At 43.6% G+C, this 15,196-nt stretch overlaps 2 protein-coding genes across 2 annotated transcripts in view; both read right to left on the bottom strand.

The window, feature by feature from the left end:
* Positions 1 to 2,806: 2,806 nt before the first annotated feature.
* Positions 2,807 to 10,566, bottom strand: LOC145413145 (uncharacterized). Its single transcript, XM_080282867.1, has 2 exons — positions 10,320 to 10,566; positions 2,807 to 3,729 (listed from the first exon to the last, which is right to left on the bottom strand). The coding sequence occupies exons 1-2, from the start codon at positions 10,545 to 10,547 to the stop codon at positions 2,974 to 2,976; spliced, it is 984 nt and encodes a 327-aa protein (XP_080138993.1). The 5' UTR covers positions 10,548 to 10,566; the 3' UTR covers positions 2,807 to 2,973.
* A 1,323-nt stretch (positions 10,567 to 11,889) lies between these two features.
* The window catches only part of LOC145413260 (uncharacterized), an 82,916-nt gene continuing 79,609 nt past the window's right edge, over positions 11,890 to 15,196 (bottom strand). The window contains exon 13 of the mRNA XM_080282989.1: positions 11,890 to 12,051. Within this exon, the coding sequence (XP_080139115.1) occupies positions 11,890 to 12,051 (162 nt within the window). The remainder of the gene's footprint in view (positions 12,052 to 15,196) is intronic.

Raw genomic sequence — 15,196 nt, forward strand, 5'->3', positions numbered from 1 at the left:
TCTTTCTAACAACTTTACCTCATCATTCTTCCCTCCTCTTTTCTACTCTGATTTTTCTGTAGCTATTTCTTCTACTGATAAAGCAGATCTCTTCACACAGACTTTCTCCTCCAATTCCACCTTAGACGATTCCAGTGCTGTTCCTCCATCACTTCCCCCCTCTGACTTCCTCATGGCTGACATTAAAATTTCTTCAGTTGATGTATTTTCTGCCATCACTGACTTCAGTACTAACAAGGCATATGGGCCTGATGGGGTCCCTCCTGTTGTTCTCAAGAACTGTGCGTCTGTGCTTACACCCTGCCTAGGCAAACTATTTCGCCTTTGTCTGTCAACTTGTACCTTTCCTTCTTCCTGGAAGTTTGCTCTCATTCAGCCAGTCCCAAAGAAGAGTGACCACTCCCAACCCTCCAACTATCGTCCAATTGCTTTAATGTCCTGTATTTCAAAAGTTTTCGAGTCAATTCTTAATAGAAAAATTTTAAGGCATCTTTCCTATCACAACCTTCTTTCCGATCGTCAGTATGGGTTCCGTCAGGGACGCTCCACTGGCGATCTTCTCACCTACCTTTCAGACTCCTGGTCATCCTCCTTTCGGGACTTTGGCGAAAGCTTTGCCATTGCACTTGACATCTCAAAGGCTTTCGATCGAGTCTGGCAAAAATCTTTAATTTCCAAACTGCCCTCCTACGGTTTCTATCCTTCTATCTGTGCCTTCATCGCTAGCTTCCTTTCTGGTTGTTCTGGAGCCGCTGTTGTAGACGGCCATCGTTCTTCTCCTAGATCTATCAACAGTGGTGTTCCTCAGGGCTCTGTCCTATCACCAACTCTCTTCCTTTTATTCATCAATGATCTTCTAAGCTGTACATCTAACCCTATCCACTCATACGCTGATGACTCCACCCTTCACCTTTCCATTCGGTTCCCGCAACGCCCATCTCAACAGTTACTTCAAGAAACAAGGGATGAGGCTATGGCACACCTAATGTCTGACTTGGCTCATATCTCTGACTGGGGTAAAAATAATATGGTTGTCTTTAATGCATCTAAGACTCAGTTCTTACACCTATCAACCCGACAAAATCTTCCACAGGTATACCCACTAATGTTTAATAATATTCAGCTTAATCCTGCATCATCCTTGAACATGCTTGGGGTTTCATTTACTTGGGACTTATCTTGGAAAGATCATATTACATCTCTTGTAAAATCTGCTTCCAAGAGATTGGGTGTGCTAAGCCGACTCCGCTCTTTCTTTACCCCTGCACAATTGTTGACTCTATACAGGGGTTTTATCCGCCCCTGTGTGGAGTACAACTCTCATGTGTGGGGAGGCTCCCCACATACAGCTCTTCTCAATAGGGTGGAGTCAAAGGCTTTTCGTCTCATTAACTCTCCTCCTCTTACTGACTCCAACCTCTGACTCTTCGCCGCACTGTTGCATCTTTATCTCTTTTCTATCGCTACTTTAATGGTCACTGCTCCTCTGAACTGTCTGCTTGCATTCCTCCACCTCTATGACGGGCGCGTAGCACACGTCTGGCAGCAAACTCTCATCCCTTTTCTGTCCAACTCTCTAATGCAAGAGTTAACCGTTACTCCCAGTCTTTCATTTATGCAACAGGTCAGCTCTGGAACTGTCTCCCTCTGTCTGTATTTCCTGCTGCCTATGATCTCCAGTCTTTCAAACGTAGTGTGTCCAGGCATCTCAAAATGATCGGATCTTGAATTTGGCTCTCTATTGTATTTTGTTTTTCTCTTGGAGGGAACTGTTACTGCGGGCTCATGGCCTTTGGTTCCTTCTTCCTCGCATAAAAAAAAAATATATATATAACAATGTACTGTATCTTTTGGAACCACTTGTGTGGAATTCCTTTACATGGGGACCTTACTCCCCTACAATACCTGCATAAAACAAGGGCTCAATGTACTGCTCCAGTCTCTTCTTCCATACCACAAGAGGTATAATTCTTCTAATTTTAACTGTAATCTCACATTCGAAGGCTTCCTTTGGCACCTTTTCCATGTGTATTCTTTCATATGGTATGTCCATACCACCTCAATATATTTCTGTTTACCCATTCAGTCATTCCTCATATCACTCGTTCCTCCTTTTTCCATGCCAGAATAGCCCTAACTTTCTCTATTACTTGCAGCTGCACAGGCTTCTTGGTTAGCATACGTAACTCATGATGCATATGTTCCTATCCTGTGGTGGACATTGAAAATGGGTGCTGATAGTATGTCTTTTCATATGCAATTTTCATACACAGTTCTTTATTACTTGCATAACCCATCATGTTTATACCTTCAGCTGTACTGACAAAGGTCATTTCTACAGCGCGTAACCTACAAAGCTTTATGTCAGTGAGTGCCTAGTTTTCAGTTCTTCTCAAGAGTGTCAGCAATACAACAGTTTCAAGCAGCATCCTCTTAACATCCAAACTACTGTATGTGACTGCACACTGCTGAATTATACAGCAACAGATTTCAAAATCTGTTACCTTTCTAGTGACAAGGAAGATATTTCTGTAGACATGGAAATTTTCCTACCTTAGCCATGTCATAATATGTTGCCCAAGAAGAAGCTTATATAAAAGTTAGAAACACTGTAGTCACTTACTTATTTATGGCATTAGTGATGACAACATTTCTTGAATGACATTAATACTGTTATTACAATTCAGAAAAATGGATTTAATAAGACATCACATTTAAACAGTAAATGGTGTGACATTAAGCCTATTAATGAAATAATACTGTGTATTTGTTATAAGCAGTACAGTATGCAGTTGGAGCAGTGACAGTTAAAGATGTCTACTTAAACATTAATAGCACCAAGTTATGTATTTTGCTCATTAATTATCCATATCTGCCTACTTTCCATGAGTAAAAACTGTCATTCTGTGTCTGACCAACTGATATGGCTCCATTACTATCCAGTGCATTAGAGAGCCATATCGGGGGCTGAGGTCAGATGTCACTCTCAATCAGAGAAGAATTTATGTTGCTTCTATGAGATGTGGGGCCACTGGGATCCTCAGAACTGCCACTGTATGCGTCTCTCACCTCATCCTCAGCTAAAGGGGCCCTAGGATACACTTTTTGAGAGGTGACTGCACAGCCCCCAGGGTGTTTATCTGCTGGTGAAGGTGGGAAGAAACCTGAGGGACAGCTGTTTGAACTGAGCACTGGGAGACGAGCTCCGCCGGCAATGGATGTTTGGCTAAATGTTCGAGGAGGTTTTGGAGGGGGAGTAATTTCACAGTAATTGTTCTTCTTATGTTTTAGAGGTGAGAGTTTGGCACTCCTGTTGCTGGAAGTGATGGCTGCTGACTCTTGTTGTTGTGATCTGTTCTGAGGTGCTAGAAGTTCTTGTTTGTCAAACCTCACAACTTTCCCATTATGTATCTTTGGAAGCTTTCTTCTATTTCTCAGAGTTCTTGGAGAGCCTTTATAAACACGTTTAGTTGGTGATAAGCACACTCTTTCTTTAACACTGAGTGGGTGTGAGGTGTTATCTGGTGTGGGTGGACGTGGAGGAGGCTGCTGACTATTCTCTCCCATCCCATTACATGGTTCCTTTGTTGAAACTGCAACATATGCTGGTACCTTGCCTCCCTTGGACATCCCTGCAAACCTCTCACGTGTAGCAGGGGAAAGTCTGATTACTTCAATGACAGACTCAGGCTCAGATTCTTCAGTGCAATCACTGCCGGAGTCACTCGCCTGCAAAGGAGGAGACACTGCTAAAGATTAAAAGACCCTAAATTCAATCAAAACATTATTTACCCCATGAACATTTCAGACACAATTTCAGTCCACTCTTTCCTGTAAAAATTCATTCAACTGGAGATTTGTCTGGGAGTCTAGTGTGTTACTGGTGTTGTTATGACCCCAGGTTCAGTTGGATATGAACCTGGTGTATTTCTGGCTGAAGTCCCCCTCCTCAAACAGTCCATCCTCCTCCTTTGGGGGGATAAAGGGGAAGCTAAGTGGGATTTGTATAACAGGACACTGAGTCATGAAGTTATATTGTTACCACCATGTGAATATCTCCATCTTTATCTAATTTACTACCATTGATGGAGGTTGTGTTGGCAGCTAAGAGAAACGTTTCACTTTCAAACCTCTTAGTTGCACATATATTCAGTGGGAGTGAGGTATTCTTCTAGGAGAGGTGTTATAATTCCATGGAGCTTGCAATGTAATAGTATTTATCCTTGCAGCTCCCTTTAAGTTTTTACAATAACATGAAGTAAAAGTGCGTTAGTGGACATTTGTGCTGGGAGGGGGTTGCTGATAGCTAATACCCTCTTCAGGCATAAAATGATCCACAGGTATACATGGCGAGTGATGAGAAGGGTGGGTGGTGAACTGAGTGAAAGGAAGGCAATGATTGATTATGTGTGTGTGGATGAAAGGATGCGAAGATGTATATTGGATGCAAGAGTTTTTAGAGGTTGGGGGAGTGGACTTTCTGACCACTACTTGGTGGTGGCCAGAATTAAAGTTCAAGTAAGATGGAGGAATAGAAGAAGGGAAAGACAAGAGGAAGGAGTAGTTGCAAGGAGAGTGGAAAGGTTACAAGAGGATGAGAAAAAGGCAGAGTATAAGAGAGAAGTGGAGGAACGATTGGGCAAATATGAAGTAGAGCAGATGGGGGACGTGGAAGGTGTGTGTAGAATATTTACAGAAGAAATATGTGCAGCATGTGATGTGGTGTGTGGAAGGAAGAGAAGACAGAGGGGGGTGCAAGGAACAGCGTGGTGGACTGAAGAGGTGAAACGGGCTGTGGCACAAAAGAAGAAAGCATACAATGAATGGATGAGAAATATGGGCATGGAAGAAGTTGAGAGACGGAAGAGAGAGTTATATGTAGAAAGAAAGAGAAGGGTGAAAAGATTAGTAAGAGAGAGTAAGAAGAGAGTGGATGAGGAATTTGGAAGGAATTTGAGTTTAAAGTGGAGGGACTGTAAGAAAATGTTTTGGAAAGAGGTGAAAAGAGTAAGACAGGGTGGAAGTGAAGTTAGCAGGGGAGTGAAAGATAAAAATGGTAGATTACTAGTGGAGAAGGGAGAAAAAGTGAGCAGATGGAGAGAACACTTTAAGGAATTGTTGAACGTGGAGGATGGAAGTAATGCGAGTATAAGTGGCTGGGGAATGGCTGGGAGAAGGAGGGAGGTGAGAAGACAGGAAGAAATCAGTACGAGAGAAGTTGTGGAAGCAATGAAGAAAGTTAAATCAGGGAAAGCCCCAGGAATTGATGGAGTGTGTGGTGAAATGCTGAAGCATGGGGGAGAGATAGTAGTAGAATGGATGTGGAAGATGTGCAGATTGGCCTGGGAGGAAGGTAGAGTCCCCGGAGGATTGGAAGTCAGGTATAATTATTCCCTTGTACAAAGGAAAAGGGGAAAAAGAAGTGTGTGGTAATCATAGGGGCATTTGTCTTCTTAGTATAATAGGAAAAGTGTATGGTAGGATACTTATTGACAGAGTTAGAGAAAGAACAGAGAAATTAGTTGGAGAAGAACAGGGAGGCTTTAGGAAGGGAAGAGGTTGTGTAGATCAGATATTCATTCTCAGATCTTTAGTGGAAAAGTTTCTAGAGAAGGGAAAGAAGTTGTATGCGGCTTTCATGGATTTGGAGAAAGCATATGACAGGGTGGATAGACTAGGATTGTGGAAAGTGTTAAGAATATATGGAGTAGATGGGAAGTTGTTGAATGCTGTGAAGAGTATGTACGATGGTGCGAAGGCTGCAGTGCGTGTGGATGGTGACCTAAGTGAATTTTTCTCTTTGAAAGTTAGGTTGAAACAGGGATGTGTCATGTCTCCATGGTTGTTCAATCTGTACATGGATGGGGTAATAAAAGAGGTACAAGGTAGGGTAGTGGATGTTGGAGTGGCCCTGGTGAGAGAGGATAGTGTTTGGAAACTCCCTGTACTGTTGTTTGCAGATGATACTGTGTTGTTGAGTGAAGACGAAGGGGAGCTGCAAGGCTTGGTGGATGAGTTTGAGAGAGTGTGTAAGAAACGGAATCTAAAGGTGAATGTAGGGAAGAGTAAAGTGATGGTCTTTGAGAGAGGTGAAGTCAGTGAATGTACAGCGAGGTTGGATGGTGAGGAATTGGAAAATGTGAGTACGTTTAAGTACTTGGGTAGTGTGATGAGTAAGGATGGAGGTTTGGAGGGTGAAGTGCTTGAAAGGGTACAGCAGGGAAGAAAAGTTGCTGGTTCTTTGAAAGCAGTGATAAGAAACAGGGAAGTGAGCATGGAAGTGAAAAAGTTACTACATGACAGTATTGTGATACCAACTCTAACGTACGGAATTGAAGCTTGGACGTTGTTGGAAGGACACAAGTCAAGAGTGAGAGCTGTGGAAATGAGTTATTTAAGAGGAGCCTGTGGAGTCACATGGAGAGACAGGCTGACGAATGAGGATATAAAGGAGCGTTGTGGTGTTGATGTGGATGTGATAGGAAGTGTTATGAGGAACACACTGAGGTGGTTTGGCCATGTGGAGAGGATGGAGGGTGAAAGACTGACGAAGAGAGTGCATGTGAGTGAGGTGGAGGGGGAAAGAGGGAGGGGGAGGCCGAGGATGAGATGGAGAGATGGGGTGGAGAGGTATATGAAAGAGGGGGGTGTGAGTTGGGAGCAGGGGAGTGAAATGGCGGGGGACAGGGCGACTTGGAGGCGATTTGTTTGTGGCCACCCCAAACGGGATTGAGGCGTCTGGCAATAGATAGATAGATAGATGAAGTAAAAGTACGACTATCTGAGGGTAGAGATCTCATCTTTTTTGTACACTTTTCTTGGTGACTTAAAAATTGACATAGTCATCGTGCCTGTTTAAGCATGTCACTCAACATTTGTTTACATTTTTGAAGGCTTAAGCCATACATGTATGTGTAAGCCACTTGTCTCAAGCTGATGACAATAAGGCGATAATAAGTGCCATATTGTGCCAATATCATGATGTGCCACCAGAGAGTAGAGTCCCCCCCCTCCTTTTTTTTTTTAAGGACTATATGCCCTTACCAAAGGTCTCAGGTTTAAATTACTGTAGGAGTTTTCCCTCAGGGCTAGCTGCCATCCAGGGCTAACAAGTCGTGGATCATTATAATTTTCTGTTTGGCATTTGTTTTCCATGTAGCATGGATCAGATAGGTTAACCTGATAACACACCTCCATCTTTCTGTTATGTGCCAGCTCTTTAGTAAAAGATATGAGGTCAGCATACACCACATCACTCTACATCTTCCTTGGTCTACCTCTCTGCCTACAGCCCAGTATATCTGCACAAGTACTTGTAGGCTACATCTCCTCACACTGGGAACATATTATTATTGTGCAGCAGAGACATGCATATGTAGTAGTCTTGGCATGAACTTTGTATAAATGTGGTTGTGTCCCCCACTTGCGAATGCTGTGATATGCCAGGTACTGGGCTTTGGGTCTCACACAACTCCCATGGTAGTAACTCCCTGAAATTATGGTAATCATCCACCTACAACCTAGTCTCCACTGTTTTTTTTTTTCATTATTTGTATGATCTGTGTATGCTACTCTTCTTTCTCAATTTCTAGGTGAGCTGCAATCCTCCTTTGGTCATGAATTATCCATCTCCAAATGAGCCATGTTGCTGTGTTGTTGCTCAACCCTGGTCATGTCTGGCCCAGCAGACCTGACAACCACAGGGAAGCAACTGCCCCAATGCAATCATCCCACGGGTTCCCTACATTACTGATGTAATGTCTGTGTCTTAGTGTGGTATGTGCTGTGCAATGTTTCATAATATTAGTTGTGCTGGGTGGGCCTATTCTACAGTACAAACAGGGCACATGTCATCTGTGATTCCACCCAACCTAGATCAAAGCTGGTAGCTGGAGAGGGTTGGGTGATGTCCTGATCCAAGCCTAGCTACATGAGACTGATAATTTCTGTTTAAGGATACCTTTGATGGCTGTATGTCAGAAGGGAGGCTTATAGTATAGTATTCTATAGTCACGGGCGCGACTCTGAGGTTGTTATTATCGTGCCCTGGCAACCTACCATTCAAAAGTGCGTTTGATTTCATGTCTAATACGAGAAGCATGTGATTAGTGTATAACATGTTCGTGTATACTATATTCATGCATAATAGTATGATTCGTGTATTATATGATACGAAATCGGATGCACTTTTGAATGGTAGGTTGCTAGGGTACGATAATGACAGCCTCAGAGTCATGCGCCGTGGCTATAACAGAGGTGTTATAGTGCTCCACACATGAAATGACTATGTATAGTATGTGTTTCTTCACTGGTGGTGATGGAGTATCTGGACGTGGCATGCTGAAGTAATTTTTTTTCCTCTTCACCTCTGACTTACATCTTCCTGGCCAATGTGCAATACCACTTCAGTTTGGCACAGATGCACCTTGGGTAAATGTATTATGCAATCACTGATTGCTCTTCATCATTCGCCAACAAATCCCATTTACTCTTTATTCTGTTGGCGAGAACTTATCATATTCATGTCATGCCTACCCTGTCTTCCATTCATCTATGTTTTTCTTTTCACTTCATTTTTTTTTTTTTTTCATCCACCTCCCAAAGTCCATCAAACCATATGAGCATGCCTGGCCTTGCCTAGCCCCTGGCAGGCATGGGGATAAGTATGATGCTTCTGTAACCTTCTTCCAGACAGAGCATATCAAATGTAGTGTAAAGGAATTCCCAGGCCTGCAAACCTTTCTCTTCCAGCCATCTTTTGAAATATGTACATAGGAAATAGATGGACGGTATTCTTTTTCCCCTTTCCCAAGTAAAATCTACTGATTAGCAGGATGAAGTAATGTGAGATGTAAAACAAGGCTTGCAGTATTGTTGTGTGAGAGCTTCAGTCTGAACTGCATATACATGTACTGTACCTAGATTGGTTTCCTATCTAGGTGATGAAAGTGTATCTAGTTACCAAGACTGTACCAATAACATCCATCCATCCATCCATCAATCCACAGCCCGACGCCCCAATCCCGCAAGGGGTGGCCGCAGACAAAACGCCTCCAAGTCGCTCTGCCGCCCACCACCTGACCACCCTCCCCCCAACTCACCCCCCTCCCCCACACACCCCCCAACTCCAACCCCCCACCCCCCCTGGCCCCCCTCCCCCTCCCCCCCACCCACACCCCCCCCCAGCCAGTTCCCCATTCTCCACCCCCTCCACATGTCCAAACCACCCCAGTGTACCCGTCCCAATCCTCTCAACCACATCCACATCTACCCCACAGCGCCCCCCACCCCCCCACCCGCCAACCCGTCCCCCCACATCACTCCACATGCTCCTCTCAAGTAACTCATTTCCACTGCTCTCACTCTTGACTTGTTCCCCTCTTGTAAGGTTCATGCCTCGCTTCCATACATTAGGGTAGGGATCACAATACTATCATGCAGTGACTTCTTAACTTCCATACTCACCTCCCTATTTCTCATCACTGCTTTCAGTGTACCAACAACCTTCCTTCCCTGCTGTACCCTTTCATGCACTTCATCCCCCAAAGTTCCATCTTTACTCATCACACTACCCAAGTACTTGAATGCACTCACATTCTCCATATCTTCACCATCCAACCTCACTGCACACTCTGTGACTTCATTCCTCTCAAACACCATAACTTTACTTTTGTTTACATTAACTTTCAGATTCCTCCTCCTACACACTGTCCCAAATTCATTCACCAAACCTTGCAACTCCCATTCATCTACACTCAACAGCACTGTATCATCAGCAAACAGCAACACCGGAAGCTTCCAAATCTCACCCTCATTCATTAGAGCCACCCCCACATCCACTGCCCTACCCTGCACCTCCTTTACAACCCCATCCATGTATATATTAAACAGCCATGGAGACATCACACAACCCTGTTTCAGTCCCACATTGAGATCAAAGAACTCACTCAGCTCACCATCCATTCGCACCGTAGCCCTAGCTCCCTCGTACATACTCTTCACAGCACTCAACAATTTCCCCTCCACTCCATATGTTCTTAATACCTTCCACATACCTTGCCTATCTATTCTGTCATAAGCTTTCTCCAAGTCCATGAAGGCAGCATACACTTTCCTTCCCTTCTCTAGATACTTCTCCACTAAACATCTTAGAATAAATATCTGATCTACACACCCTTTTCCCTTCCTCCATCACCACCAGTGAAGAAACATCATTATGCTTATTTACTACTAGCAAGGTCAGTCGTAATCAGCCATCAGCTATCGCTTATACTGTAAGTATGTACAGTACTGAACAGACTTCAGTGAATCATACCCACCTGACATGCAGTTTCCACCAGGACAGCTTTTGTGCTTCCATTAACAATCCTTCCATTAAGCTGTATTGTGGGTGGAGTGTGAGGTTGGGTGGGTGAATTTGCTGGGATGAATGTCTGTGTGTGCACATTAACCAGTGACTGTGTACGTGTAAAATCTGGTTCATCAAAACTGGAGGTGCGGAGGTTGCAAGCAGAGGAGACAAGGTCGGGGTTGTAGTCATCCCACATCTTCTCCTCTCTTGCCTCAGTCACCTAAAATATGCAATGAAAAATGAAAATTATATACAGTACTGTGAGCAAATTACTACTACCTGAACACTGTGTAATAAAAGCCATTAAAACATACAAGCAAACAAGCACAAGTTACCATATATTTTTTTTATTTTAATTTGATATTCTGTCACTGTTAAGTCAAAAACATGCTTTTGTGGTAAGTCCTCAACCAGCAGTCAAAAGCATACGTACAACTGCTGCCAGGCACAGCACATCCCCATTATCCGATCTCCCAGTAATCAAAATATTGTGATAACAAAGTGAAAAAGTTAGGACTGTCTCCCTACATTCGATGCATTGCTCCTGCTGTAACAGCGAAGGTGGCAGACGAAAAGCCCACCATGCACCCTGCCACACATGCAAGCCAACTGTTGCCTGTTGGAACCAAGATGGCTGTCAATGTTTACATGCACAGAAACCTGTTCTGATGTTTCTGCACAAGCCCTGTATCTCCTACTTCTCCACTGAACACCTGGACTGGTCTCTCTCTCTCTCTCTCTCTCTCTCCTGCAGTTATAATCACAACTTTCATGTTGCATTGTTCTCTCACTCCCGTGCATAACGTTCCAGACCCCTTGCAATCATTTGTGTGCAGTGCTAGTGACTGAAGAACATTGCTGTGTGTGCTTTAAAGTGGAATAACTGAAAGTAGTATGTGATAATGTCTGGCTGAGGTGCTACCCCCAGTGGACAGCATGATGCTCAGGGCACTGCCTCTGGTGAAGGGAAGATGAAGCTGTAATGACTAGAGTGAAACTTAACAAATTAATCACTGGTCTGGCCCGGATTCGAACTCTGGCCCTCGCACTTCATAGGCACACACGTTACCACTGAGCCAAAGAAGCTTTGCCTCTAAGCAACGTGGGCTTTTATACACCCCATTACATCACTCTTTTTCTCCCCCGATGCTTAATTTGGTCAGTTTCGAACACACATGGTAGCGTAGCGGATGGAGGCCACCAATGGGGGTGCTGCGGACCACACCATACAGCTCACCACCGGGATGTAAGGCCTAAGACGCTGTCAACAACAACATCCTTGCCCTCTAAACCTTGCCTCACATCCCACACCGCTGCCAACCAATGTAATGTCCGGAATGAAACTTAACAAATTAATCACTGGTCTGGCCGGCATTCAAACTCAAGCCCTCGTGCTTCATAGGCACGAACGTTACCACTGAGCCAAAGAAAGGATCCCCTCTTTGCCTTTAAGCAATGCTAGCTTTTATACACCCCATTACAAAGCACTCTAGGAAGAGTGTCACCACTGAAGCGAAACTGAATATTGTGATGCAGCATCAAGGCTGCCACAGAGCTAATAGCATCGCTGACACACTGTGCATGCCCCAGCCAGCTGTCTCTACCATCATCAAGAGGTTTGCTGATGTGTTAGCTGCAGGGATTGCCTGACTCAGCTCCCTCTGCCTCTCCTCATTGCTTTCCATCTCGCTGTCCCTCGCCTGACGTGATTGTTTCAGATGATGATTGAGTGCCCAGAGACACCACCTGTCCTCCAGCCTTGGGGGGGACCCATGATGACAACCTGGCCAGGACCTGGCACCACTGAAGGTTAGTTACATTTGTTTTGGGACTTTATAATTTGCCTTACATCTACTCCACCTCCTATATTATTCTTTCTATCTTACCACAGGCAATAGAGTGAAGGAAAGTAGTCATATATGGTCTAGGAACCAGTCCATGGGGTATTTTTTTTTGTTCCTTATTATGGGTGGGTGCCTCTTAGCCTAAAACAAAACCCTATTGAACCCATGTTATAATCATCCTGGCATCCAGTAAATCATTATCTAACCTACTTTCCATAATGTAACACAATTGGATAGCAGGGGTGTGCTGTATTCCTTCTCACTCTTATAACCTTATTACCTTAACCTATCCTATTGCTTCGGTGCGGTCTGTGGACCCTCCAAAGAAACGTTGTCTGTGGCACTTTGATGCTGCGGATTGGGAGGCCTTCAGGCAGTACTTCTTTGATTTTCCCTGGAATGATTATTGCTTACATGGCCAGGAGCCATCTAAGTGTGCCTTGCACATTATGGAGGTTATTCTCTCAGGCATGGAAGCATACATCCCTTTCTCATATCCTTTGACTCAAGTAAGAAAGCCTTGGTTTAATCATGCTTGTTCTAATGCTGTCCACAACAAGGAGAGGGTCTATAAAAGGTACTGGAGCCAACCCACCCCTGAATCATATCTTTTTTTATGTTTCTGCCCGGAATTGTGCTAAGTCTGTTCTTCGCTCTACGAAAAATAATTTCATCCGTACTAAATGCTCTCAACTCTCCAACTCAAATTCTTCCCCCTCCTTCTGGCACCTTGCCAAAAACCTTTCTAACAACTTTACCTCATCATTCTTCCCTCCTATTTTCTACTCTGATGGCTCCATAGCTATTTCATCTACTGATAAAGCAGATCTCTTTGCTCAGACTTTCTCCTCCAGTTCCACTTTAGACGATTCTGATACTGTCCCTCCATCACTTCCCCCCCTCTGACTTCCACATTAAAATTTCTTCAGCTGATGTATTTTCTGCCATCACAGGCCTCAATACTAACAAGGCATATGGGCCTGATGGAGTCCCTCCTGTTGTCCTCAAGAACTGTGCTTCTGTGCTTACACCCTGCCTAGTTAAACTCTTTTGCCTTTGTCTTTCAACTTGTACCTTTTCTTCTTGAAGTTTGCTCTCATTCAGCCAGTCCCAAAGAAGGGTGATCATTCCTAACCTTCAAACTATCGTCCAATTGCTTTAACATCCTGTGTCTCAAAAGTTTTCAAATCTCTTCTTAACAGAAAAATTTTAAAGCATCTTTCCTATCATAACCTTCTTTCTGATTGTCAGTATGGGTCCCGTCAGGGACGCTCCACTGACAGTCTTCTGACATACCTTTCAGACTCCTGGTCATCCTCCTTTCGGGACTTTGACAAAAGCTTTGCCATTGCACTTGACATCTCAAAGGCTTTTGATCGAGTCTGGCATAAATCTTTAATTTCCAAACTGCCCTCTTACGGTGTCTATCCTTCTATCAGTGCCTTCATCTGTAGCTTCCTTTCTGGTCGTTCTATAGCTGCTGTTGAAAATGGCCATCGTTCTTCTCCTAGATCTGTCAACAGCGGTGTTCCTCAGGGCTCCGTCCTATCACCAATTCTCTTCCTTTTATTCATGAGTGATCTTCTAAGATGTACATCTAACCCTATCCACTCGTATGCTGATGATTCCACCCTTCACCTTTCCATTTGGTTTCAACAATGTCCATCTCAGCAGTTACTTCAACAAACAGGGGATGAGGCTATGGCACACCTAATGTCTGATTTGGCTCATACCTCTGACTGGGGTAAAAATAATCTTGTTGTTTTTAATGCATCAAAGACTCAGTTTTTACACCTATCAACCCATCAAAATCTTCCACAGGAGTACCCACTAATGTTTAATAATATCCAGATCAATCCTGCATCATCCTTGAACATGGTTGGGTTTCATTCACGTAGGACTTATCTTGGAAAGATCATATTGCATCTCTTGTAAAATCTGATTCCAAATGATTAGGTGTGCTAAGCCGACTCTGTGCCTTCTTTCCCCTGCACAGTTGTTGACTTTATACACGGGTTTTATTCGCCCCTGTTTAGAGTACAACTCTCATGTGTGGGGAGGCTCCTCACATACAGCTCTTCTCAATAGGGTGGAGTCAAAGGCTTTTCATCTCAACTCTCCTCTTACTGGCTCCCTTAACCTCTGTCTCTTCGCCGCACTGTTGCCTCTTTGTCTCTTTTCTATTGCTACTTCAATGGTCACTGCTTCTCTGAACTGTCTGCTTGCATCCCTCCACCTCTATGACGGGTGCATAGCACCCATCTAGCAACAAACTCTCATCCCTTTTCTGTCCAACTCTCCAATGCAAGAGTTAACTGTTACTCCCCATCCTTCATTTATGCAACAGGTCAACTCTGGAACTGTCTCCCTCTGTCTGTATTTCCTACTTCCTATGATCTCCAGTCTTTCAAATGCAGTGTGTCCAGGCATCTCAAAATGAATAGATCTTGAATCTGGTTCACTTTTGTACTGTTTTTGTTTTTTTCTTGGAAGGTACGTTTTGCAGGCTCAGCCTTTGGTTCCTTCTTCCTAGCATAAAAAAAAGACTCTGATATTTCTAGCTTATAGATATGGCAAAGTCACACATGTTCTATGAATATATTCAGTAGTGGCTGCTAGCAGTTGTTAAAACAATATAGATTTTGTCATTACTTTTATTAAGTTCTGAGACTGTGTGTGATGGTGCCATAGATACAGGACAGAAATAGCATGGGGAGGAACATTCCTGGCCACAGCTGTACAACATGAAATATATTCTTTTTTAAATTATTTTCTTTACACACATTCTAGATGTTAGCCTTTCACAATAAGATGCCCCCCCCATAAACTGAGTAAAACAGTTTGGTGGTAAACAGAATAAACCAGATACAGTACCGTGGATTGTCAATGCACTGAAAGGATTAAGGAAGGCTTCTTTTAATCCCTTGAGTCAATATTGTCCTCCATGAGCTAAATGAAATCGTCTGAAGATATAAGTACAAAATAAAAGTAATTGTGGTGA

The sequence above is a fragment of the Coenobita brevimanus genome, chromosome 95, assembly GCF_032717465.1.
Source record: "Coenobita brevimanus isolate Jiangsu-jjx chromosome 95, ASM3271746v2, whole genome shotgun sequence".
Classification (NCBI taxonomy): Eukaryota; Metazoa; Arthropoda; class Malacostraca; order Decapoda; family Coenobitidae; genus Coenobita; species Coenobita brevimanus.

What these genes read in the sequence shown, in the direction of transcription:
- LOC145413145 (XM_080282867.1), bottom strand. Translation starts at nt 10,547, where the DNA reads ATGTGGGATGACTACAACCCCGACCTTGTCTCCTCTGCTTGCAACCTC. An exon ending in TGGTGGAAACTGCATGTCAG is followed by an intron (nt 3,730 to 10,319) that starts GTGGGTATGATT and finishes CCTCCTTTGCAG; the next exon opens with GCGAGTGACTCCGGCAGTGA.